At 46.5% G+C, this 26418-nt stretch overlaps 1 protein-coding gene across 3 annotated transcripts; it reads left to right on the top strand.

The window, feature by feature from the left end:
- Window positions 1–1612: 1612 nt before the first annotated feature.
- TTPAL (alpha tocopherol transfer protein like) lies at window positions 1613–26372 on the top strand. Of its 3 annotated transcripts, XM_069496325.1 has the most exons (7): window positions 1613–1751; window positions 4731–5003; window positions 5324–5588; window positions 14252–14711; window positions 17822–18015; window positions 19253–19363; window positions 21550–26372. In XM_069496325.1, the coding sequence occupies exons 4-7, from the start codon at window positions 14267–14269 to the stop codon at window positions 21826–21828; spliced, it is 1029 nt and encodes a 342-aa protein (XP_069352426.1). In that variant the 5' UTR covers window positions 1613–1751; window positions 4731–5003; window positions 5324–5588; window positions 14252–14266; the 3' UTR covers window positions 21829–26372. The 3 variants fall into 3 exon arrangements, with proteins under 3 accessions (XP_069352426.1, XP_069352425.1, XP_069352427.1); XM_069496324.1 differs by lacking the exon at window positions 5324–5588; XM_069496326.1 differs by lacking the exons at window positions 1613–1751; window positions 4731–5003; window positions 5324–5588 and adding an exon at window positions 9614–9685.
- The last annotated feature ends 46 nt before the right edge of the window (window positions 26373–26418 follow it).

The raw sequence follows: 26418 nt of genomic DNA, 5'->3' as shown, positions 1-26418 counted from the left end.
ATTTTGCCCATTTTGTAACAGCAGGGCCTAAAAGAATGCCAGACACAAAGTAAATGCTCAAAAAAAATTTTTTTGAATGAGAGAATGACTCTAATTTAGCCAATATCCATGACTAAGGGCTCTGCCTTGCTAAGGGTAACCCACCCCTGGCCACCAACAGTAGGAGGGATAAATATATGATAGTATATTTGTACAATGGAATACCACACAGCAATGAAAAAGAGTATGTCACTGATAACCAAAACAACATGGGTGAATCTCACAATTACGTTGAAAGAAGCCAGCCACAAAAGGCTACTATAGTTGCCAGATAAAATACAGGATGTCCAGTTAAATTTGAATTGCAGATAAACAATGAATAATTATTTTGGCATAAATATGTCTCAGGAGAAATTCAAATTTAAATGGTGTTCTGGATTTTTATGTGCTAAACCTGGCAACCCTAAAGATTTCACATCTATGATTTCATTTATATTAGGTCCAGAAACAAGCAAAAGGAATAAATGGTGGTGGAAGCCAGGATAGTGGCTGGCCTGGGTGGGATAGCAGTGAGTAGAAAAGGAATTAGAAAAGTTTTACATCTTGATCTGGATGGAGGGTACTTGTGTGTATACACTTGTAACACTTCACGAAGATGTACACTTCGTATTTTCACATTTTACAAGATTTGTGAATTATAAAAAGTTAAACTATTTTTTAAAATAAAAGCCATTTTTAAAATTCTACAGAGCAACACATGCCTTATGTATACAATCTTTAGTAATGGCCTGTAACTGATGGGGTGTTTGCAAGGTTAAAATGAGATAAAGTTTGTGACTCCACACGTTTTAGGGTCTCATAGAAAGGGTTCAATAAATGGAAGCCATTGTTAAATGTCACAGGAACGTCCTGTAACTATCATCACCGTCATCACGCCCTTCTGTTTTTCTCCATTGCAGATTGATTGGGGTGCCCTCTAGTGTCTACATCTTGTCATAGCACCTCAGTTACTGGGAAGAACACCCTTTTACCCAAGGCTTGGAGTTTCCTTTCCAAAGGGCAATGCTTTTCTTTCTTTTCACTCCAGGACCATATAAAAAGGCACCAAAATCCATATCAGACCAATGGGCCCTAAGTCCAACACAAGCCCGGCCTGTGATAGGTAAGCGTGTCAGAAGGAAGGCAGAAGGGAACACACAGATTTTCTTTCTCCCCTTGATTCAAGCACAATCACAAACATTATCTAGTTTCACATGAATACTCATAATAATATTTGAACGTAGCATTGCACAAGCTACAAAAATGCTCTGAGATTAATAATAATCACGGCTAGCTTTCAGTGACAGCTTCCTGTACCAGGCACCCCACTAAGAGATATACGTCCATTTTTATCTTTAATCTTTAAAATGACCTGTGAGGCATATATTGCCATGTAGCCTGCTGTTTTCCCCTTCAATAGTATGTTTTGGGCATCTTTCCATGTCAATAAATATGGCTGGGTCGGTACTTGAGTCAAAGGCTGAGAAACTTGAACAGTCAACAGCCACTGCCCAGGCGAAGATCAATAATAGTTAACATTTACTGAGTGCTTTATTACACACCAGGCGTTAGGCTAATTGTTCAACGTCAACTATCTCTCATTTGACCCTCGAGGCCATCCCAAAGTAGCGTCTAGTACTGTTCAGATGAGGAATCTGAAGCTCAAAGAGGCTCAAGAACACTTTCAAGGTTGGACAGCTCCTGTAAATGGCAGAGCTGGGATTCAAACCCAGGTCGGTGGGATTCTGGTGCTGGGCTCTCAACCAGCATATTCTAGGGCCATACGAAGGAGGATACAAGGGAAGGTCTTCCAAGCAGGGGAAGGATCCCCTGACCAAGCCTGAAGGCAGGCAGGAGGGTGGTGTGGGCCAAGGCCACTAAGGAGGCAGTTTCTAGAAAGCCACGATCCTCCATGGAAGGGACAGTAAGGCTTCCCGGAGGTGGCACCATTTGGATGGATTCTATGACTCCAGCCAAGAAAGGAGGTCTTTTAATAACTTACCAACTCCATGGTTCCCTGTCAGACGTACATGTGTTCAAATCCTAATTGTGCCACTCTCTAGTTTTTGTTGTTGGCTGGGTTTTTTTTTTTTTTTTTTTTTTTTGGCATTATTGGCCAGGCAAGGTGGCTCATGCCTCTAATCTCAGCACTTTGGGAGGCCGAGGCAGGAGGATCACTTGAGCCCAGGAGTTCAAGACCAGCCTGGGCAACATATCAAGACCCTGTCTCTATAATAAAAAAACAAACAAAAAAATGAAAACAGTATTATTGAGATATAATTGATGTACAATAAACTGCATGCATCAAAATTGCATAATTTGATGAGTTGTGAAATACGTACATACCCATGGAACCACCACCACAATCAAGGTGATGAGTGTTTCCATTGCCCCAAAAGTTTCCTTTATAAGTCATCCCACCCTCATTCCCAGGCAACCACAGTCATTATAAATTACTTTCTTTCACTATAGGTGGCTCTACATTTTCTGGAATTTTATAGAAATGGTATCATACCATTTGTACTTTTTTTATATGACTTCTTTCACTCTGCATAATTATTTTAAGATTTGTCCATGTTTTTGTATGCATCAATAGTTTGTTCCTTTTTATTACTAAGTATTATAGTATTTTTTTTTTCAGACAGAGTCTTGCTCTGTTGCCCGGGCCAGAGTGCCATGGCGTCAGCCTAGCTCACAGCAGCCTCAAACTCCTGGGCTCAAGCAATCCTTCTGCCTCAGCCTCCCAAGTAGCTGGGACTACAGGCATGCGCCGCCATGCCCGGCTAATTTTTTCTCTTTTTAACAGAGACAGGGTCTCGCTCTTGCTCAGGCTGGTCTCCACTTTCTCCCACCTTGGCCTCCCAGAGTGCTAGGATTACAGGTGTGAGTCACCGTGCCTGGCTCTCCAGTTTTTGACTATTACAAATAAAGCTGCTATGAACATTCATATACATGTCTTTGAGTGGACAAATGCTTTCATTACTCTTGGATAAATGCCTAGGAATACAACTGCTGGGTCATCCAAGTGTATGTATAACTTTTTAAGAAACTGCAAACTATTTTCCAAAGTAGTTGTACTATTTTGCATTTTCACCAGCAGTGTACAGAGCTCTAGTTACTAGGGCCAGTCTTTTTAATTGCAGTCGTTCTAGATGCACTCAGTTTTTCAAACTGTGGATCCAGTAGATGGTTTCTTAGACTTTCTGAGCCTGTTTTTTTCATGTGTCAAGTGGAGATAATTATATCCGCTTTGACATGTAAAGCTGGAGTGAACTAGCACACATGCAGCACGTCGTATAGGCATCAGGACATAGTAGGGGTTTCCTATGAGGCGGCTATTTTATTGCATTTGAACCCCCAGCCACCTCATGATGCGGTGACTCACGCCGGGACACAGCATCCTCATCTAGATGGTAAAAAGCTGCTTCCTGGGCACTCAGCAAGTGCTGTCAGCCTGGAGGAATGACAATAGCACTGTTGACTGTGCTGGGCACTATGCTAGGTGCTTGCGTATGTTGAACCCTTGCAAAGCCCTGTGAGGTAGCGGTTGTTTTCTGTCCACACTGCAGATGAGAAAACCGAGGTGTAGTTTCCAGTCATTGGCCAAGGTCACAGCAGGGAAGTGATGGTGCTGGGATTTGAATCTACGTCAGTTTGATTTGGGGTCCAGAATTCTTGCTAATGAAGTGCCTGGATCAGGGCTAGTGAAATGGCCCAGTCATAAACGCACCTCCTGATGCCCAGGGTCATCTTCAGTCCCTGAGAAGCAGAGCCTTAGGCAGGGATTAGGTACATGTGGTTTACGAAGGAGGAACCTTCGAGGGATGAAGGGAAGCAAGAGAGGGAGGGAAGGAAGAAGGGCTGTGGTCTCAGGTAAAGTCTAGCAAGGGGACTGGCCTTTTGCACCTTTGTGCCAGTCAGGTGTTGGCTGCAAGCCAGCGTGGGTAAGGGGAATAGCCTCCTGGGTGAGGTGATTCCTGGGTGGGTGATTGTCCCCCACAGGTGGGGGGTGGAGACCGGGAGGGGAGAAGAAGGGTCTCACTTGAGTGGCCACCATCCCAGCTGGCTTTGAGCCCCTTCTGTCGTGGGATGCCGCTGTGGGCTCCACGGAGACAGCCATCCCCACAGGGCCCCTCTCACCCTTGACCTTGGGGGATGCATCTCTCCTCCAGAGGGTCCCTTGCAACTCCTTCCTCAGCCCTTAGGAATCCGACCTCCAACTCCAGCATCTTGCTGCTGCCACCCTCTACCCCTCCAGGAAGCCCTAGGGGACAGGACCCAAGCTGGTCACTTGTGGGTAGGTGCTCCCTGCCCACAGCTGGTCCATGGGAAACTCTCAAGCAGCCTGTGCCCTGAAATGCCTGGGAGTGTGGGCTCCCCTTAGCACATCCACACTCTTGGGCTCCCTCGGCAACGCAGCCGGGCAGCGCATTCCTCTCCGCCTCTAGACGTCTCCGCCCACATCAGACCCCTGGGCCCCACTCGGGAGTCACACAGGAAGCTCTCCAAATAGTGCCCCCTCAAGGAAGAGCCCCCATGACCACACTCCACCCTTCTGAACAAAGGGCCACCAAGGAATTCTTGGCTCCCTCTTCCCATCATACGAGAACTGTGGGTGAACATGGGGTTTTGAGTGGCCATGGTTAAATTTTAGCAGCTGTGGGCTTATTTAGACTGTGCTCCTGAATAATGATCACTGGTTGTCACTGCAGAGCTTCCTGGCAACATTGCACAAGTCATGTCCACCATCCTGAATCTCAGTTTTCTCATATACTTACCGGAGGTGACAACATCTACCCGATGGGGTTGTTGTGAGGGCTGAGTGACGTGGTGAACTTACAGAGTGGACACTCCAGGATTTCACAGTCACAGACCCGCAATGCCATCTGTGTGCGACCATTTACAAGTGATTGTGCCTCTCCGACTATGTCTTCTCATCTGTCAAATGGTACTCTCGACAGTCTCTGCTCCATGGCATCTCTGAGGTGAGCTGAGTGAATATACACAGAGTGTTTGGCGCAAGCCTGGCTGGGTTAGAATTCAGCCCGTGCTGGGTATTATTCATACAGTGGAGGGTGGGATCTCCACCCCTTCCCGTTCCCTCACTATTCCAGGCCCTGTTTTTGGAAATACTTCAGCCCGGCTGGGATCCAGGGCCCTGGGGATCAGAGAGGACGTCCTGTACCTCCAAGTGGCCATGCTGACTCAGCTTAGGAAATCAATGTGCGACCACAGAAACATAGCTGGGCTCTTACTTCTTCTGGGAATACACACAGCCAACCTGTGCGCACCTCTTTATTCCCAGGCTCCGACGGGGCTGGCTCTGTTCTAGGTCCTCATCCTGAGGCAAAACGCTAGCACGGCAAGAAACAGGAGTCTCTGCCCCCTTAAAGCACCCCAGGCCCAGGGGTCACAAGCTTCGCACGACCCTCGGATTGGGGTCAAGCACATCTGGTGCTTGCCAAGCCTCTGACTTCTCCCAGCCCTCGCCTGGACGCTTCTCAAGCCAAGCCAGGCTCCGGACCACTGGTTGGGCAACCCATGACCTCAGACTGGGTCAGACCCATCAGGTGAACATCTGTTTGAGAGTCTAGAACATTTCATTCTTTAGAATCCCAAGGGACAGAGTAGGAACCTTCCCCACCCCCAGTTCAAGCCCCTCCCCCATCCCTTACTGCCATTTACTTACTTTGTAACTTTGGGCAAGTCCCTTTGCCTCTCTGGGCTCCAGTTTCCCATCCCTCAAACGCAGGCTAGCAAGTACCTCCACCTCCCAGGGCTGTTTGTGAGACTCACGTGACGAGTGTGAAAGGATGGCGCGCACACTGGCAGGCACTCAGTAAGGGGTGGGGGGGCTATTACTGCAGACAGGGGCTCTGTAAAAACTAGTATGGTATATATATTAATATGACAGTGGATGACAGTACAGACCTGGAAGCTAGACTGCCTGAGTTCAAACCCAGGCTGCTCTGCCACCTCCTGTGTGGCCGTGAGTAAACTCTGTGAGCCTCAGTTTTATTCTCTGTGAAATGGATATAATCATAATTGGGTTGTGGGGGTTCAACTAGATTGGATGCCCTGGGAACAGTGCCTGGCACATAGTAATCACCTAATAAGTATTAACTATTTTTGACAAATCGGGGTTTTTGAAAGGATTCACAGGAACTCATATTTAGTGAGCATCTACTATGTACCCGGTACCACCGGGAACCAAACATTCACACACACACGTACACATATATACACATATACAGTGAGGCGGGTGCTTCTGTTTTCATTTTTTGAAATCTTTACAGTGTAAAACAAAACACATGCAGAAAACCACACAAATTAAATGTAGCTTATCGAGTTATTTCAAGGCAAACACCCTTGTAACCACCACCCAGATCAAGAAATAGAACTTTTCCAGCCACCCTAGTAACCCCACCCCCCAATATACCCCATCCCAAAAGTAATCACAGCTGTTCCCCTCAAAAGTAACCACTAACCTGACCAGTATAGTAATTATTTCTTTGCATTTCTTTAATGTCCTACCATGTACAGAACAACATCCCATGTAGTCCCAAATGCCAATAGTGTCAAGACCGAGAAACTCTGCCCTATACCAAGGTGCCATCCTAAGTAAGCCTTACCTTCGAATCAATACTACAGCTGGTCCTAGAAAACTGTACGAGCTCAGAGTCACACGCCTTGAAAACAGAGACAGTTCAGGCATTTCTAGCTTCTTCCAGCATATACCCACCCGATGTCAGGATTTCTTTCCTCAGAGACTGGATAAAGCTAGGAGAGCAGGACGTTTGGAGCGCTCCAAACCAAGAGACAGGGCAAGCTGCCCTCTGCTGATCTTTCTGCGCGAGAGGCGGGTGATCATAACCAATAATCAGACATTTCATGACACAATGTACCATGACTCTGCACATGGCATTCTACTGAATCCTCCCAAGGACCCCCTAGAAACAAGGGGCACATACACATTTTTAACATAAGGAAATGGGTCTTTTCAAGGGGTTACTAAGAGACTGTCACTTCTGAGTGTCCGAGGCAGAAGACAGAAGTTCAAATCCCAACTCAACCACTTAGTCATCATGTGACCATGGGCAATTTCTTATCCTCTGAGCCTGTTTCCCAACCTGTAAACACAAAAATATAGATCTGCATGACCTGTAGGGCAAAGTACAATTTGGGACTGTGGTGTCATACAGATGTGAGCTCAAATCCCGCACTTTCATTGACTATCTTGAGTCCTTAGGCAAGTAACATTTTCTTTCTGGATTTTAGTTTGCTCTTTTGCAAATGGGACAATCCTCGCTTGCTGTTCACAGGGGTGTTGTAAGGCACAGTTGAGATCGTACAAGCACAGTGCCTGGCATATCTTATTGCTCAAAAAGTAGAAATTCTTTTAGTCATTGTTGTTTATCTGAGACTTTCTAATCCTGAGATAACTTAGTTCTCTAAAATGTAAACTCCTTGTTCAGGAGGAACAAGAAATAATGGCCCTCAATTGAGGGATGGGGCAGAGACTTCGGGGTCATCTTTGAAACTCTTCCCAGCCCTGCCTCACCCTGAGACCAAGTTCTTCTCCTGCTGGCAGCGTCTAGGGTTGTAGTCTGGGCCCCATATACCGCCAGAAGATCCTGGGCTTGGGTTGAAGAGACAAGCTATTGCAACACCAAAGAAAGTGTGGTTTGGGCAGTGTTATCCCTCATTCTTTGCCACAAGAGCTGCCATTTATTAAGCACTTATTGTTTGCCTGGCATAAGGAAAGATGTTTCCTCCTATGAGTTCATTTAATCAGCTTTTTGCCCATGAGGAACTAGAAGCTTTAGGAGTTTGAGTGACTTGGCCAAGGTTACATAGCTGGGAATAGGGTTGCCAGATTTTGATAGGATAAATAATGTCCCCCCTTGACACACACACACACACACACACACACACACAAGATGTCCTCATGCTAATGTCTGAAATCTGTGAATATCTTACCTTACCAGGTAAAAGGGATTTCATAGATGTGATTAAGTTAAGGACCTTGAGGTGGGAGGATTGTCCCAGATTATCTGGGTGGGCCAGGAGTCCTTACAAGAGGGGGTGGGTGGCAGGAGGAGCAGAGTCAGTAGCAGGTGTGACAACAGAAAGAAGTGGATGAAGTGGTTTGAGGAAGGGGCCATGAGCCAAGAAATGCAGGTGGCCTCTGCAAGCTGAAGAAGGCAAGGAAACAGATACACCCCTGAAGTCCCCAGAGAGAATGCATCCTTGCCAACACCTTGATTTTAGCCTTCTTACCTACAGAGCTGTAAGCGAAACATTTGTGTTGTTTCAACCCACTAAGTTTGTAGTAATTTGTTATAACAGCAAGAAGGAGCTAATACGTAGATTTAGCAAAAACAAAACATTACAGAATGACAACCAGGATCCCCAGCTAGATTTGAATTTCTGATAAACAATTTTTAAAGTATGTCTGTCCCAAACGTTGCATGAGACATACTTGAAAAGAAATTGTTGTCTATGTGAAAATCAAAATTTAACTGAGTGTTCTATATTTTATCTGGCAACCCTGGAAATGATGGACTGAGAGCAGGAGTCAGAACTCACGACTCCCTGGCCACCCTCGCGCTGCCTCCCTCACCGCCCACACACCATGTAGCATCTGGCAGAGACTGCTGTGTCGCGTGGTTTGGAATCTCTGCCTTTGGAGCAACCAGTCCCAGAGCATCTGCCGTGGGAGAGATTCCGGAATGCTAAACCTGAGGGCTGGGTTTGAAGCCCTTTACCACACTGATTGCCAGTTTCCCTTTCATGACAAAGGGGAATTGTATAAATATAAGGATTTAATGAGATCATAGATGGAAAACACCAGATACATATTAGTGTTGTCAACGGAAAAGAAGCCAAACTGTAAAATAATTTAAAGAGGTTTATTCTGAGCCAAATTGGAGGACCCAAGAAACCTTGAGCAAGTGGGCTCGCTGTGGTTGGGTTACAGTTTGGTTTTATACATTTCAGGGAGACAGGGATTACAGGTAAAGTCATAAATTAATACATGGAAGGCATACATTGGTTCGGCCCAAAATTGTGGGCAGTCTGTTAATCAGAGACAAGCTACTGGCCATATATTTGTTGTGTAAATTGAGGCCCTGCAGGTTTGTCTAGCAAAGCCTTAGCCTGTTAGTGAGTTGCAAAGGATGTCTCCAAGAAGGGAGGGGGGCATGATGAGGCATGTCTGGCCTCCCTCCTCATGGCGAGCAATTCAGTTTTAGGGTATCCCCTTGCCCAGGAGGGGGTTCATTCAGTCAGCCGGGGGAAGGAGCCTTAAGATTTTATCTTAGTTCACAGTGTATTCTTAGAAAATGGCAGCTTCTTTCCTTCCTTCTCTGGGCCTCAGTTTCCCCATCTATAAACCCGGTTTGACAAGCTCCTCGCGCTCTCCATCCAGACCCGGCCCCAGAGCGCGGAGTACAGCCGCCAGGTGGGGACAGAACGCCGGCTTTGCGGGGAAATGTCGCACATGCGCGCTCCCGGGCGGCGCCCCGCCTTCCCACGCCCTGGACGCGTCACTTCCGGCGCGAGGGGCCGGGCCTGGCCGGGCCGGGAGTGCGGGTCGGTTCTGTGCGCGCTGCCGGACGAGGCTCCAGCCGCCGATTGACCCGCGCTCCGCCCCGTAGCCGGGCCGGTGAGTGCCCGCGAGCCCGTCCGTGTGCCCTGGGGACCGAGGAGAGGGCCCCTGAGAGGGAGGGATAACCGGAAGTGGGGCCCAGAGGAACGAGAGACCCCAGGAAATGGGGACACTTGGGGAGGGGGTGACAGCCGGAAGTGGGGGCCTCGGAAGGTTGTCAACGGGCTATGGGGGTCTCTGGGGTTCCAGGAGAGATGGCTGCCTGACCTGTCCTTGTTGGGGGGTGGGGAGGGGAAGAAGGTGATGCTCCACAAAATGATGGGCTCTGGGTAGGGAAGATGCCCAGCTTCACCCTAACAAATGATGTTTGCATCCCATCTAAATCCCCACCTAGCAGCTCGCTCACCAGACTGTGACTGAGCCCTGGAGATTAAACATGAAGCTCCAGGTGGAGGGTAGACATGAGCCCAGGTTGGGGCTCAGACACATCCTTGCTCTGCTTCACTAGGTGTGTACCCTTGGGCGTGCCGCTTAACCTCATATCTTCTGGTATTTCTAGAGCACTGACATGTGCCAGGCACTGGGGCTAGCAGTGAGCATGGCAGGCGAGTTCTCCACCTTCGTGGAATTTGCATTGTAGGGGACAGTTTCCACCTTTGTAAAATGAGAACAGTAATAGTGCTGTCGCCAGATATTGTGAAGATTACATGAGAAAACGATGTATGGGGCTTGGCACTGTGCTTGATACATGGCAAAACACTTCCGTACATATTCTCTCTTTTCATCATTCCTCCATAAGTTTCATAAGGCAAAGAATGAGATTGCTGCTGTGTGCCCAGTGCCTGGGAGCACAACGCCCAACACATAGGGTGGGGATCAGTAATTACCTGACAAATGAACGGGTGGTGAAACTGACTCCCAGGAGTTTGATAGCACTGGACTGCAAGTTCTAAAGAAGAAATAGGAGCCCAGTGCTGGAGAAAACTGGAGAGAATCACCTTGGGTGGGGGCCAGGGAAGGCTTCACAGAGGAGGTGACATTGCAGCTTGAAGGTGATGAGTTGTCTGGTTAGTAATAAACAATAAGAGGAAATATCAGAAGTGCATGAGGTATTCCGATAATGCTGGGCCACTTGTTTGTTTTGTCTGGCATTTAAGGTGCATCGAGGTGGGGAGAGGTGGGAAATGAGGCTGGAGAGGGGCCTTCAGGTGAGGCCTGTAGCCCATGGACACTGCAGTTTATCTCCCAGGTAAACACGAGATAGAGATTGCATGCATCTCTTGGAGACTTCCATGGAAACAGAGCCATTATTGTTGTTCCATTCCTCACTCAGCATACCTCTGCCAAGCAGATTGAACTCATTCAACAAATATTTATGGAGCGCAGACCTTGTGTCTAACACCTTGTTAGGTGCTGAGCTTAAGGTGATGAACCAGACAGACAGGGGTGTTGCTCATAAATTGCCTACAGACAATTACAAACAGCGTGGGAGAAGTGCTATGCCAAAGAGCTCTGGTGTGGGAGCCACCTAACCTGGCTTGTCAGCAAAGGCTGCCTGCTTCAAGCCACCATCATCCCTCACCTGGATTATTGCAGCAGCCGCTAAATGGTCTCTTTGCCCCAGTCCTCACCCCTGTCCATTCTCAGGAAAGCAGAGTGATCTTTTTAAAATACAAATCAGGATCGTGTCACTCTTCCCAAAACCCTCCATGGTGCCCACCTCACTCAGAGTAACAGTCAAAATACTTGCCCATAAAGCTCTGGCCTTTTGGGTTCCCAGTAAGTCTCTGAAATCATCTGCTAGTATTTTCTACCTTGCTCACTTGGCTGAAGCCACACTGGCCTCCTTGCTGTTCTCCTAAAAAGCCAGGCATGTTCCTGCCTCCGGCTTTGCACTTCTTCCTCTTCCCCCAGATATACATGGTGTACGCCTTCTCCTCCTTCATCTTTGCCCAGCTGTCACCTGCGTGAGGCCTTCCCTGACCAACTAATTTAAAATTGCAGCCCCTATCCCTGGGTACATCCAGCCCATTTCCTTGCTCTGTTTTTCTCCATGGTACTTACCACCTTGTAGTGGACTGTTATAGTTTATTTTGCTTATTGTGTCTCACTAGAATCTAAGCTCAATGAGGACAGGACTTTTTGTTCACTTCCATATCCCTAGTACCTGGAAGACAGCCTGGTACACTATAAGTGCTCAATATCTGTTGAATGAATGAAGTGGCATGTAATCAGGACTGAAGGGTGAATCAGTGTTGGTCAGGTGAAAATCTAGAGTGAACATGCTAGCTCTAGGAAACAGGATGTGCACAGGACAGCAGAACACACCTTTGGGGGGAAGCAGAAAAAGCTGGGTAGAGCTGGAAGTTGGAGTGCAAGGAACAGAGAAGGCAGACCTAAGATTGAGAGGGCATGACCTGGTTGCTCTGGCTGCAGTGTTAAGAGTGGGAGTCCAACTAGGTGCAGTCAGGACATCAAAGGTTTGTGCATGGACCCCTGAGACAGTCCCTGCTTTCCCTGCTGAGCTTACAATGGAGGGCCAGTGACACAGCCTGTCGACAAGAGCCTATAGTCCCAGCTACTTGGGTGGCTGAGACAGGAGGATCACTTGAGCCCAGGAGTTTGAGGTTGCAGTGAGCTGTGATGAGGCCACTGCACTCTAGCCCAGAGCAAGACCCTGTCTTAAAAAAAAAAAAAAAAAAAAAGACATGGGGTTTGGAACTGGGCAGTCCCGCGGCTGCTACCTTATTCCTGGACTATCTAAGGCAGCTGTTTTTTGTTTTTCATTCAGTAAGTGTATTAGTTCAGGTCCTCTGAGAAGCAGACACCCTGAGATTAGGCATGCAAGAAATTTAGAGGCATCACCTGTGAAGGATAAAGGGGCAAGGAGCTGGGGAAGTCAGCAAGAGCCTTGGGCAGTGATGCGGGTCTGGCCCCGTGAAGGAGGTTTGGAAAGGAAGAATGTCTCTGACTGCAATGCAGTCCCAAGAAGGGTTTGGCCAGGCCAACAGGGAGTCCTCGAGCCCAAGATGAGTGCCATGTCTCACCCATGCATTGGGTAGAGTGGTCCATGGAAAGTGTGGCATCCCCTGGACGTAGATCCTGAGGGACAGCGGCTGAGGCCATTCGTCAATTCTGTTTTCCTAGCAGGAGGCCTGACCAGTGCATTTTCATGGCCGCCATGTTAAGTTATGTGGGTACATGGTAAAAAATTTGAACAGTATAGGAAAATGTCTTTCTTATTTTATTTTGATTTTGGTTTTAGAGAAAGGATCTTACTCTTGCCCAGGCTGGAGTGCAGTGGTGCAATCATAGCTCACTATAACCTTGACCTCCCGTGTTTAAGCTATCCTCCTGTCTCAGCCTCCTGGGTAGCTGGGACTACAGATGCACCACACCCGGCTAATTTTTAAAATTTTTTGTAGAGACAGGGTCTTGCTACGTTGCCCAGACTGGTCTCCAACACCTGGGCTCAAGTGATCCTCTCACCTCGGCCTCCCAAAGTGCTGGGATTACAGGCATGAGCCACCGCGCACGCGGCCTTTCTCATTTTAAATGTTCTGTTCCCTAGAGGTAACCATTGGTAACAGTTTCTTATATCTCCTTCCAGAAATTTTCTGTGCATTCACAAGTGTATATATATTTTAAAAACATAAATGTGAATAAATTTTCTGCACACTCTTGTGCAACTTGCTTTCTTTTTTCTTTTTTTTTCTTTTTTTTTTGAGACAGAGTCTCACTCTGTTGCCCAGGCTAGAGTGAGTGCCGTGGCGTCAGCCTAGCTCACAGCAACCTCAAACTCCTGAGCTCAAGCGATCCTCCTGTCTCAGCCTCCCGAGTAGCTGGGACTACAGGCATGCACCACCATGCCCGGCTAATTTTTTCTATATATATTTTTAGCTGTCCATATAATTTCTTTCTATTTTTAGTAGAGATGGGGTCTCGCTCTTGCTCAGGCTGGTCTCGAACTCCTGAGCTCAAACGATCCGCCCACCTCGGCCTCCCAGAGTGCTAGGATTACAGGCGTGAGCCACCGCACCCGGCCTCTTTTTTCTTAACATGTCAGTTCATAAAGATCTGCCAGATTCCTTTTCATGACTGGATTGCACCCCATTCATATAGTAATAGTATTTAACCAGTCTCCTCCTGATGTGCACTTAATCTTTTGTCATTATAATCAATGCTTGTACTTTGCACATACATACAAATGTATGTCCTAGAAGTGGCATTCTGATAGATACTGGAAACTGCCTGCCAAAGAGGCTGTGCCACTTTATACTCGCACCAGCAGCAAGCATATTAGAGTACCTGTTTTTTATTTTTGCCAATCTGAATCTCCAAGTTGTTTTAATTGACATTTATTTCATGACGAATAAGGTCACGCGCCTATTCCTACATTTGTAAGCCAGGCCGTGTGCTTACCGAGGAGTGTGTGGCGTCAGTCTGGGGTCGGACCTGTGCCTGTGGTTCAGATCCAGTTCATGCCCCAGGTTGAGAAACAGTGCTCTGATGTTACTTGGCTTTGACAAAAATGTTCCTGTCCCCTATGTCATGCTGCCTCTGGGGTTTGAAATGAGCACTGCTAAGCTTTATTAACTTTGCTTGGGGCTTCTATGTTGGCAGGGATCCTGGTAGCTCATGTCAAAAGAAAGCGATTCTCTGCGAACCAGCCCTTCTGTGGCCTCACTCTCCGAAAATGAGCTGTCGCCACCACCTGAGCCTCCCGGCTACGTGTGCTCGCTGACGGAAGAACTGGTCACCAAAGCCCGGGAGGAGCTGCAGGAGAAGCCAGAATGGAGACTTCGGGATGTGCAGGCCCTTCGTGACATGGTGCGGAAGGAGTACCCGAACCTCAGCACGTCCCTCGACGACGCCTTCCTGCTGCGCTTCCTCCGAGCCCGCAAGTTTGATTACGACCGGGCCCTGCAGCTCCTGGTCAACTACCACAGCTGCAGGAGAAGCTGGCCCGAAGTCTTCAATAACCTGAAGCCGTCAGCCTTAAAAGATGTCCTCGCTTCCGGATTCCTCACCGTGCTGCCTCACACCGACCCGAGGGGCTGCCATGTCCTCTGCCTCCGCCCAGGTATTCTCCTAGACCGCTGTGGGGCGCGTGTACAGCCTCCCTGGGATGTGTCTGTCCAGCTCCACCTGCCTTTCCTAGTCCCTTTTGTACCCCTCCTTGTAGTCAAGGCTCTTTTGATTGCAGAGACAAAAAGCTACTCAAACCGACTTAAGAAAGAAGTGAGGAGACTGGAGTATCTCCTAGAACCAGAGAGCTGAAAGTGCAGCAGCTCTGCTAGGCCCCAGAACCAAGAACCAGCATGCCACCAGGAGCTGACAGCCATTCTCCCTGTCTGTGCCTCAAACCGTCTGTGTGTCCTCGGGGCCACACATTTCTGCTGCCTTTTGCATATCTTCTTTACATTTTTTTCTGTAGACTGGCTTTTGCTGCCTCTGTGCACCTAGCTAAATCTGGCACCCCTAAGCTCTCAGGTTTGCCTGACTACTCAGTTAAGTTCCTCAGTGCAGATTCCACATTTCTAGGGGAGACAATTTGAGCTGAGGAATCTGCCCCTGGTCATAGGACACAAGCATGGCTGCCAGGACCCTCCCTGACCTTGTCTGTGAGTAGGCTGAGGTGCAGGAATCAGTGAAAGGGTACCTACTCCTCCTGCAACCTTTCCTTTCTTTGCTCCCCTTTGTTAAGCCACTGACAAGATTCACTTGAGATTGATTTTTTTGATCTTAGCACTTCATGATAGTAGTCAGGATACCTTACATTTCTTCAGCATGGTAGTTTGCAATTGGGGGCAGCTAGCTCCTTGCCACCTCCCAGCAAAGAGCATCTAGCCATGTTTCCCAAAGAGCATTTAGACACGACTAGGGGGTACTAGAACTTGAGACTTCTGATTCTTAATCGTGTTCTCTTCCGTGACACCAAATGCATTATAAACTTGGGAGTGTTCTCCACTCCACCCCCAACTTCAACATTCTCCATCAAACCAGAGCTGAAAAACAAAATTGAAAGTAAGATGCGACGTTCTTCCCCAGCAAGCCAGGGAATGAGAACACACTAAGAGCCCTCTTTCGCTCGTGCATACAAACTCCTCTTGAAGGCAACTCTGACGGGAAGTGGACACCTCCACGCACTTCCCTTTGCCTTTAGTCGTTCACCAAACTCTCTTTGGAGACTGAACCATTCTCCAGCCTGTTCTATGTAGCAGGCACAGTGTGAACAGCTTACCTGCTGTTGTAGGCACTTTCCAAAATCAGGAGTGTTTATCTGAAAATAAGCAACGCAGTGCAGATTTCAGGGCACCGAGAGACCTAGAAACCAGTTAACGGGTTTTTCTGCTGCAACCTTATACTCAACCCCTAAGCATATTACAAAACAGTTCCATGTTACCACACTGGTTGCACCTTTGCCTGTGTGGTTTCAACCCTTTGCTCATGAGATGAATTTTTTCCCTGTATGTCTGGAGCAGATCTGAACCCTTCCCCACTGACCCAATTTTTTAGGAGGCGGCATTCACAGAAGGTTTTGTTCTCAACTGCCTTATTGAAAAAATTTTTTTAAAGGCAGTTAATTTAATGTTTTAAATTAAAAAAAATTTTTTTTTACGTTTTTGTTATTTTCTTTTTTTACTTTACAGCTCTAGCTCAAAGGATGCCTTTTTTAAAGCTCTTTTGAGACATATCTGATTGAAAGGGATGATATCTAGTTATGAAGAGGCAGATTTAACCAGCAGCAACATTAAACAGCAAGCTGGCCTAATTTTTGGACAAAGATTTTTCATAAGAATTTTACACATATTACAGATCCTATTGGTGGCAAATGTGAAGTTTTACCTTTCTAAGAAGGTGGCATACAGGACTTGGTAGCATTTTCTGGAGAATAGCAGTTACTCAAAAATCATCATTTTCATCTTACTTCCAAAGAGAGGAAAGAATCATTAAACATATGGGGAGTATTAAAGGAATGTCCACGCTGGAAAGGGGGGTTTGGTGAGGGATATCCTCATAGCTTATTCTCCATACTCACCATAATCCCCCCCAAAGGTGGCGTATGAGTTAGGACTCTCTTGGGGTGGCATGTGACAGAAAGCCAACTCAGGTTGGATGAAACAAAAAAAGAGATCTCATTTGCTCAGATGACTGAAGTCTGAGCACAGCTGGACTCAGGGGCTCAAAGTCCAGCATCGGAAAACTGTCCACTGCTGCTGTCCTCAGCATGGGCTTCATTCTCAGACCAGCTTTCGTCTCATGGGGCCCCTGAATCCCAAGCTCACAGCCTCACCACTACAAGAGGGAAGAAAGATCTTTTTCCCAAGGGCCAAGGTCCCAGAATGGAGTCTCCCTGGCTCAGCTTGGCCTGGCGTGGATCACACACGGTGACCAGGAAGACGTAATACCAGATTGGCCAATCAGTTCCCAATCACTTGTCCACCGCCGGAGTCAGGAGTCAAGTCAGTTCTATCCAAACTGCATGGCTACCAGCCTGAGCAAGAGCGAGACCCCATCTCTACTAAAAATAGAAAGAAATTATATGGACAGCTAAAAATATATATAGAAAAGATTAGCCGGGCATGGTGGCGCATGCCTGTAGTCCCAGCTACTCGGGAGGCTGAGACAGGAGGATTGCTGGAGCCCAGGAGTTTGAGGTTGCTGTGAGCTAGGCTAATGCCACGGCACTCACTCTAGCCTGGGCAACAGAGTGAGACTCTGTCTCAAAAAAAAAAAAAAAAATATAGCAAACTGCATGGCTAGAGTGGGAGGAGGTGGTTCCCCAAGGAAAACCAGGGTGGCGTTATGAAGGTAAGGGAAAATATCTAATAGCAGGAAGTAGTTATTATTAGCCGATTCTATCCTACTTGTGCACAGTGAGGAAGTAACTTGCCCAAGGCACACAGCTAGTAAGCTTCCAACCCCCAGGTGTGTCTGCCTTCAGAGCGCATGCTTTTAACCTCAGCACTCAATTGCATTTCCATTTCAGAATGTGCTGCTGTGTTTGGAGTTAAGAAACATCGGCTGCTGCTTGAAGTGTCCCATTTACTAACCTAAATGGAATCACGGCCATTTGAATATCTTTCCTTTCCATTTCGAAACAACAGTTTTAGAAAGGAGATAAATCTTTGTCTGATCATTTATTTATATTCACTTCTGTAACATACTGTCCATCTCTTACGACCTTAGACAGATGGATACCGAGCAACTACCCAATTACCGAAAATATCCGAGCCATATACTTGACGTTAGAAAAACTCATTCAGTCTGAAGAAACCCAGGTGAATGGAATTGTAATTCTTGCAGACTACAAAGGAGTGAGCTTATCAAAAGCATCTCATTTTGGCCCTTTTATAGCCAAAAAGGTGATTGGCATCCTCCAGGTATGGCCCCTTTTTGTCATGTGCCTGTTCTGTGGTTGCTTTGGGTTCCCCAGGGCCCTGTCCATCTACTGGGGGTCCCACGTGATACGCAAAGCTACATCCCACTCCTGCAGTCAGAAAGATACAAGAGCATCAAGGGAAGAAATTTAACTGTCCTGTTTATCACCCATTCTCATCAGGGTCTCCAGTACTTTCAATCTAGACAAGGTCAGTATTAGGGCAAGAGTCCAAAAAACCAGGAAAATGCTTTCTATTTTTTTCTTTTTGGTCCAGAAAGCAGAGGAGGAATTCTCCTAACAAACAAAACTGAGCAACTGTGCTTCTGCCCGAGTGCTGGAGCCCCTCTCCTTCCCACCCTACCCCGCCCCCCATCCCCTGTGGACCTGGGGACATGGAGTTCTGTTGGACTGTATTTTGGTCAGATGCTTCACACCTCACGTGCTGTGTGCATTTCAGAACACAAGTCACTGGGGACCATGAAGTTCCTTCCATATCTGCAGTGTTTAACAATTTGCTCTTAATGTCATTAGAACCCCTTCAGCCCTTCAGGGAATCCTGGGAGATAGGCAAGGCAAGAATTACTTTTCCTTTTTGATAGATGGGGAAACTTAGGCCTGGAGAAGATACAGCCTCACCACAGTCTCACAGCTGTACAGGTTTTGGTTCCTTGTTCATTCTGACCCACCACGTTGGGTGCTGTCTCTTGGGAACTATGGGGCACCAGTGATATAACAGTTGTTCTCATTGAATTCCACAAATCCTGTGAGTGTCTGAGCCCCTACCATGCACAAGGCTTATTATTTAAACAGATCAATGCTGCGTTTAGACATTATCATAAATTCGAAATCTGGCCTTGAGCCAGTGCTCTGGCTTTCCCTAGCTTGCACTTTTTTGATGCCTTCTGCCGAATACCATGTCAATTCAAGTGTCAGGGTACGGAGTTTGGATCAGTGTTTGCCTAGTACTGTAAGATCATCTGGAGGGGAAAAAATTTTCAGGGTTAATAAGTTTGGTAAATGTGGTCCCTTTTTTGTGAATGTCACCATATACCTTTACATATTAAAGCCTCTGAACATGGCTGGAGTTAAGGAAACCCGTTTGATTATATTTAGTCTACTAGGAGGCCATGAGGATCAGGCCAGACTGATGCTGGGGCTTAAAATGAAGATTTAACTGGGGGTGGTAGGTGCAGAAAGGTACTCCCGATGTTCTAACACCCTTTGCTTTCCCTCCACAGGATGGTTTCCCCATTCGGATAAAAGCAGTCCATGTCGTGAATGAACCTCGAATATTTAAAGGCATTTTTGCCATCATAAAACCATTTCTGAAGGAGAAAATAGCAAACAGAGTAAGTGATGTTCCTATTGACTTCAGAGACTTTAATATATTTTTCTTTCTTGATTTATTTGTGACATCTAGTACTTAGTTTATTATTTTTGCCCTGGGACTACTAATTTGGAAAGAAGTAAAGGGCTACAGATAAAATCAATGAACAATCCTTTTGTGAGGGGAAGATGAAATTAGTAAGAATGTAATATTTGCCAGTAGAGAGAGCAGAGCCAGGATTTTTGTCATAAGTCATAAGTTGTGTGTCATTAAGACTTTTTGGTATCCTGGCGTGGGCATTGGGAACCAGCATTGCATTTTATGTGTAAGAGGACATAGAAAAGAGGAAGAGCGAAAGATAGTCACAGGGCAGATAGTTTAAAAGAGCTACGGTCATTTCTTAATACAGAATCTTGGGATTTAAAAATGCTATTTAAGACTTTCCATTCACCTAATATGCTGTCTAACCGGGTAAAGTTTGCAGGGCAATTCAAGATTTAAAAGATGTGTGTTTAGCTTCTTATTTAAAAAGGGATAGATGACACTTTAAAAGACAGTCTTGGCTGGGCACAGTGGCTCACACCTGTAATCCTAACACTCTGGGAGGCCAAGGGGAGAGGATTGCTTGAGCTCAGGAGTTCGAAACCAGCGTGAGCAAGAGTGAGACCCTGTCTCTACTAAAAAACAGAAAGAATTAGCTGGGCATGGTCATGCGTGCCTGTGGTCCCAGCTACTTGGGAGGCTGAGGCAGGAGGATCCTGTGAGCCCAGGAGTTTGAGGTTGCTGTGAGCTAAGCTGATGCCACGGCACTTTAGCCCGGGCAACAGAGTGAGACTCTGTCTCAAAACACGAAACAAAACAGAGTCTTCCTTTCTGACCCAGGAGAGCCACCTCTCTCTGAACCTTTCCCAGTACTCCTGATTCAAATGGGATGGGGAGTATTTTTCCTGTTTCTTCCCTAGGCCTAGGAAGGTCACTCCAAAGACTGGGTCCTAAATTTTATATGCTTTTTCAAAGTCGCAAGGGAGAGAACTTAAAAACCCAGATGTGGATTTCCAGGCCCTTTCCCTGAAGATTTTGATTCATCAGCTCAAGGGCAGAGCCCACGGATCTGTGCTTTTCAAATCTCCTTAGGTGATTCTGATGCATAGCCAGGTTTGCAAACGATTAATTTAGTGGCCTCCCTGCCTGGGAGTGAACCCATATTAGTTCCTAAAGATTCTGTTTGGAACTTTTACCAAAGCAACCTTTGGATGGGTCTTTTATATCTGTGAAATGCCCTATTTGTAGCCCGTGGTGTTGTTCATTTGTTCCTTTGAATGTTCATTCATTCAAGAATATTTATTGATCAACTATGTGCAAGTATGTTCTATGTGAACAAAACAGACCCAAATCCCTGCCCCTAGGAAGCTTATATTCTAGAGAAAGATACAGTGAATCATGTGTGTTATCTAGTATTAGGATGTGATAAGAGCTATGGAGAAAAATAAAGCAGAGAAAACGGATAGTGTGTGTGAGAGGTGGGGAAGGGTTGCAGTATCCAATAGGGTGGTTAGAGGTGGTGGCATTGAAAAGTTGACATTTGGGCAAAGACTCGAGAGGAGAGGGAGTGAGCCATACAGGTACCTGGGAGACCAGCAACGACAGGACCCTGAGGTGGGAACATGCCCAGCAGGCTAGCAGAACAGCTAGAGGCTGGTGCAGCTGGTGCCAAGAGAGTGGAGGGGGGAGAGTTGGTCAGAGGAGGAGTCAGAGCAGTGAGGGGACAGGTTGTGACAGGCCTTGTGGGCCATCGTGTGGACTTTGGTTTTTAGTCTGTGAGGTGGGAGCACTGGAAGGTTGTAGAGGAATGACATGATCTCACTTACACCGAAAGGAGCTTAGATTGCAGAGGGCCAAGAGTGGGAGCCGGGAGACCAAGTAGGAGGCTGCTGTGGGAATCCAGGCGAGAAGAGATGGCAGCATGGGACCATTAGGGTGGCCGCCAAGTGGCTGGATCTTGGATATATCTTGCAGGTCCAGCCAACAGGGCATGTGGTGTAAGGAAAAGAGAATTAAGGATACTCCAAGCTTTCTGGGCTGAGGGTAGAGTTGCCATTAACCCTTCCTTTCTTCGTTCAATAGATATTTGAGCACCTATCATGCAGGAGATTTCTGCATTCCTGATTAACCTAAGGACGTGTGTGTTTTCATTTCATTCCCCTTTAGTTCTTCCTCCACGGGTCTGACTTGAACTCTCTCCACGCAAGCCTTCCAAGAAGCATTCTCCCCAAGGAGTACGGGGGCACGGCGGGAGAGCTGGACACTGCCACCTGGAACGCAGTGCTGCTGGCCTCGGAGGACGACTTTGTCAAAGAGTTCTGCCAAGCTGCCCCTGCCTGTGACAGCACCCTGGGCCAGGCGCTGCTGCCTGAGGGACTGACCTCAGACGTGCAGTGTGATGACTCCATGCGAGGTGTGAAATCACAGCTGTACTCCTGTTATTAGGCAGTCCCCTGTGTCACCATTTATAAATCCCTTTTTTCTCTGGAGAGGCACAAGGAGAACTTAAGGTGCCAAGGATTTGGTCTTGTGCCTTGTAATTAAACTGCAGCATGGAGGAACACCCTAGAGATCTGAGGGCTAGTCCATCTGGGTTACTTGAATTACTCCATGGAAGACACGGAAAATGTCCCCAGTGATTCCCAAACATTTGGAATCCCAGTTTGCAACTATTGATCTGGAAGCTGTATCTGTTCTGTTTTTTTTTTTTTTTTAATCTGGTTTTTATGTATCTTGGAAGCAAGAAAAATCAGGACCAAAGTCAGTTTGGTCTCACTTTCCAGGAGAAAACCACCTGAATGGCAGTCAGCATGGCTCCTATGAAACACTTGGGCTAAACCTGCATGGTGGCCTAATGTGAGGCTTTGGGAGTTGGTCTTTTACATGAAGCCTCTGTTGGTCATTAGGAAACTTGACATTTGAGGTCTAGGCTCCAGTCGCTATTACTGGGTTTGGAAAGCATCTTAACTGAATCATGCAAGCATCGGAACATCAGCAGCACCTCCTGATCACATTTCGAAGCCCAAGACTTCAGAACACCTCTGGGATTCATTGGTTGAATCTTGCAATAGAAACTTAAGTTTTCCCAAACCCATAAAGCCTTAGCCCTGGTTCTCAATAGAATCATACAGGGTCCTAGAAGTGTATGATTTTACTCAACCTAAAACACGGGATTCCAGGCCTGTGTAGCTAAAAGAATTCTGGCCTAGGAATCAGAGACCTGGACCCCAAGTGTGCAGCTTTGGATAAAACGAGGGCCTCTGTGGGCCTCAGCTTTCTCATCTGTAAAATGAGGCTGCGTGAAATGATGTCTAAGGCCCTTTTGGGCTGCTGAGGTTCTGGGATTTGGTTTAGTTCCTGAATGTTAGATTTTCTGCCTAGAAAAATGACTATCTAGATACAAGTGGTTGGATCCTGCTTTTCTATGGAACACATGGGCCTTTCCAAGAATGTGTCATCATTTGGTCCTGACTTTAAAGAAACTAGTACATGTATTCCTGGAACTCAGTGATACCAATTTCCTTTGAATAGTGATGGTTAAACTTTAAAAAGATGGCTTTTGCGAGGCCAGGTGAAGTGACCAGATCTTGTATGAACCTTTCCATCCCCGAGACTCTGGTGGTGTATTGTAAACTCGGCTACAGTGGTTACATTCCTTGGGATTCTTAGATTTCAGTCTCTGGATTGCTGGATCACCGCCCTCCCAGACCCACTTCAGTCTCTCTCTGGCGTAAGTGGACCAGCCGGCCTCAGTGTTAGCTCTGCATTTCAGCACTTTAGATCTTCCCTGTCAAGATTTTAGCCTTAGCCCAAGCATCAAATTAGGTGGTTCATATGATGGCTTTTGACCTATTTCCTTTGATATTTATTTCATGTGATTATGGTGTTAAATGGTGACAAGTACTACGTGTTGTACGTGTACCTTCCCCGTGCATTTATTAGACTAAGGAGGCAAGGTGGACAGCTCAATTAGGAAGACAACAGTATTCTAAAATTCAAAGGCCAGTCTGTTGTTACTAAGCTGTTCATCTTTTTAGCACTTTTGAAAATGGAGAAACTGTTGGTGGAAATTAATTTATTTACCTCATTAATGCCAATTCTAGAGAAAGTTCTTTTCACCATGGACCCTAACCCTGGATCCTCTAGGGTCCTGGCTGAGCTGGAAGTGCCAAAACGTATACCCCTGGCTGCCTCTAGTTCCATCTGATGATGATGTGACCAGCATTGCTGAAAAGGCCTAAATAGGGCAAGTGGGATGGCTAAAGTAGAGCATTCAGAACCCAATGGCCTGGATGGGAGATGCTTAGAGGTTTTCTTCAGTCCTAAGAGGGAAGAGAGAAAAAACAAATAACAAATATTTAAAAACTAGGGAGAGAGAGGAATGAATCACTCAGCTCCGCCAAGTTCCTGAGGTTTAAGTTCCACATTGCATTCTTGGCCAATTGCCTTTGTCTATGTGACTTAACATAGGGATAGCCAAGCTCACCTAAAGAAGTCTCTCAGGCAACCGGGTGCCGTGGCTCACACCTGTGATCCTAGCACTCTGGGAGGCCAAGGTGGGAGGATTGCTCAAGGTCAGGAGTTTGAGACCAGCCTGAGCAAGAGCGAGACCCTGTCTCTACTAAAAATAGAAAGAAATTATCTGGACAACTAAAAATATGTATAGAAAAAATTAGCCGGGCATGGTGGCGCATGCCTGTAGTCCCAGCTACTTGGGAGGCTGAGGCAGAAGGATTGCTTGAGCCCAGGAGTTTGAGATTGCTGTGAGCTAGGCTGACGCCACAGCACTCTAGCCCGGGCAACAGAGTGAGACTCTGTCTAAAAAAAAAAAAAAAGAAAGAAAGAAAGAATGAATGAATCTATCTCAGGCCTGATGCAGTGGCTCAGGCCTGTAGTCCCAACTACTCAGGAGGCTGAGGCAGGAGGATCGCTTGAGCCCAGGAGTTGGAGGTTGCAGGGAGCTCTGATGATGCCATTGTACTCTAGCCCAGGTGACAGAGCAAGACCCTGTCTCAAAAAAAAAAAAATAAAATAAAAAATAAAGAAAGAAAAGAAAAGAAAAGTCTCAAAGACCAGAAAGGATGTTGCCCATTTCCCAGGCCTTTCCAGTTGGACCAGGAGCGAGCTGTTTCATTCAGCTTCTGAAAGGAGTCAGAGCTTAGGTCTGTCTGCCTCCTGGAGCTGCTGTGCTTTCTTTTGGATCCAAAGAGAGATCAAATAGTTCTGGCACCTCTCAGGTTTGAGCCAAGCTGTGAAACCAGGACCTCCCTGGGTGAAAAGCCAGGCAGCGTCCTTGTGGCTTCACCAGGGCGTCAGTGGGAAGCTGCCCCAGCAGGGGGGGAACATCCGGCCACAGCGCAGTGAGCCTCACTCGGTGGGGGCAGCATCCTGGCGGAGCAAACAGGTGAACCTCAAGAACTAGGAGTGTTTTCCTTCAGGGAAAGGTTTTGGCCCATCGCACAAATACCTGGAAATTAACCCTTCCCTAAATTCAAGGTCATGTGGTATTGGGAAGGAAAGGGATAGCCAATTAAGAGAACCAAGTTCAAATTTACCTTGCTGTGTGGCCTTGGACGAGCCACTTACACCCCTGGATCATTCTATGATACAGGAGATCTATACTCTCAATTCGCTGTTCCTGGCATCTGATTGGCTTCACTGCCACAGGGACACCATACTCTTATCTTTCTGGAGGCTTTTTTCTTTTCTTCCCCCTCATTGGGTTATTATTTAGGAGATTTAGGTCTGAATGAATTGGTACCTAAAGCTTCCAAATGAATCTGTAAGCTGAGGTACATGGGAGTTTTCTTCCTCTTCTTTCCTTATACCCCCCTACACAGAATTCTGGAAAACTATGCCTCTTCCTAGAATCCTCTATTCTGCCTTCCTGGGGAGAGTACAGAAACAGCCTCTGTTACTGCCAGTGCAACCCTGGCTTCACATCTTGAGTTTCTTACTTGCTTTTGGCAAAGGTGGCTTTAAGTCTCTCACGCATCATCCTGTTTTCACAAGAAGTCACTTGTCTTACGTGGTTTATTAATAATTCAGATTATGAGATACTGTTTTTTCAGAAATAGGGCAATAAGGAGTATTTTCCCCAAGCCTTTCAAAATTCTCCCTGGCTGGGCAGTTTCTCTAAATGCCACTTGACTCTCAGATCAATCATGGGATTACTTTTTTATTTGGGTAGCAAAAGCTGTAATACTGTTGTGGCATTATGATACCTCATTTTAAAGTTTTCCGCTTTTAAGGTTTTGCTTTGAAACCACCTTTCATTTAGGGAGTCAAATGTTAGCTAAACTAGTAAGTGTAGCTGTCCTGTGGTCCTAAGAGATGTGGAAATACCAAACATGTCTACTGTTCAGGAAAGATGTCAGTTCTGATAACACCTCTCAGTATTGGGATCTGTTAATTTTGTAAATCTAATTCTGCTCCTCTGACGTGGAGAAATGGTTTGCTTAAAATGCAAGTAACACATACCATCAGCGTCAACAGGAGCTTGCTTCATGGAAAGGCCCAGTGTGATTTGTGGATGGAGGTGATAGTGAAGAATTTACTATTTTTCACTTGGCTATTTTTCTCTGAGTCTCCCTGGGCAGCATATTTAGTCAGACGGTAAGTCAGCACTGTTACGGATTCTTGTGAACATGCCTCGGCTTCTTGGCACATCAGGTAGGCACTTGTTCAAAGTGAAATACTTGAAACCTCTCTGTGACCATCAGCCTCTGACACTACTCTCTGATGGGGTGAAAAGTAGGCCAATTTTCTGACCAGTCTGGGGCACCATTTCAGCCACTGGTCACATTCCTTGCTGCAAACTGAAATTCAGTTTGGCTGAGTGTAGGGACACATGGTGGTGGATTCATGTACTTCAGTGTTTGTTTTGACCAAAAGTTTATTTTTCTAGTGCATTTTCTAAGTCAAAGTGGTGAAAATATGTAATTTTAGTATGCATGACTACTGGGTCTTAATAAAAACCCTTGTAAGGTTACATATGTGTGGAGTTTTTTTGTGACGATGACAGTTTGGATAAAG

The sequence above is a fragment of the Eulemur rufifrons genome, chromosome 20 (assembly GCF_041146395.1).
Source record: "Eulemur rufifrons isolate Redbay chromosome 20, OSU_ERuf_1, whole genome shotgun sequence".
Classification (NCBI taxonomy): Eukaryota; Metazoa; Chordata; class Mammalia; order Primates; family Lemuridae; genus Eulemur; species Eulemur rufifrons.
This window is presented reverse-complemented; position numbering and strand designations above follow the sequence as displayed.

What these genes read in the sequence shown, in the direction of transcription:
- TTPAL (XM_069496324.1), top strand. Translation starts at nt 14,267, where the DNA reads ATGTCAAAAGAAAGCGATTCTCTGCGAACCAGCCCTTCTGTGGCCTCA. An exon ending in AGGTGATTGGCATCCTCCAG is followed by an intron (nt 18,016 to 19,252) that starts GTATGGCCCCTT and finishes TTCCCTCCACAG; the next exon opens with GATGGTTTCCCCATTCGGAT. An exon ending in AGGAGAAAATAGCAAACAGA is followed by an intron (nt 19,364 to 21,549) that starts GTAAGTGATGTT and finishes ATTCCCCTTTAG; the next exon opens with TTCTTCCTCCACGGGTCTGA.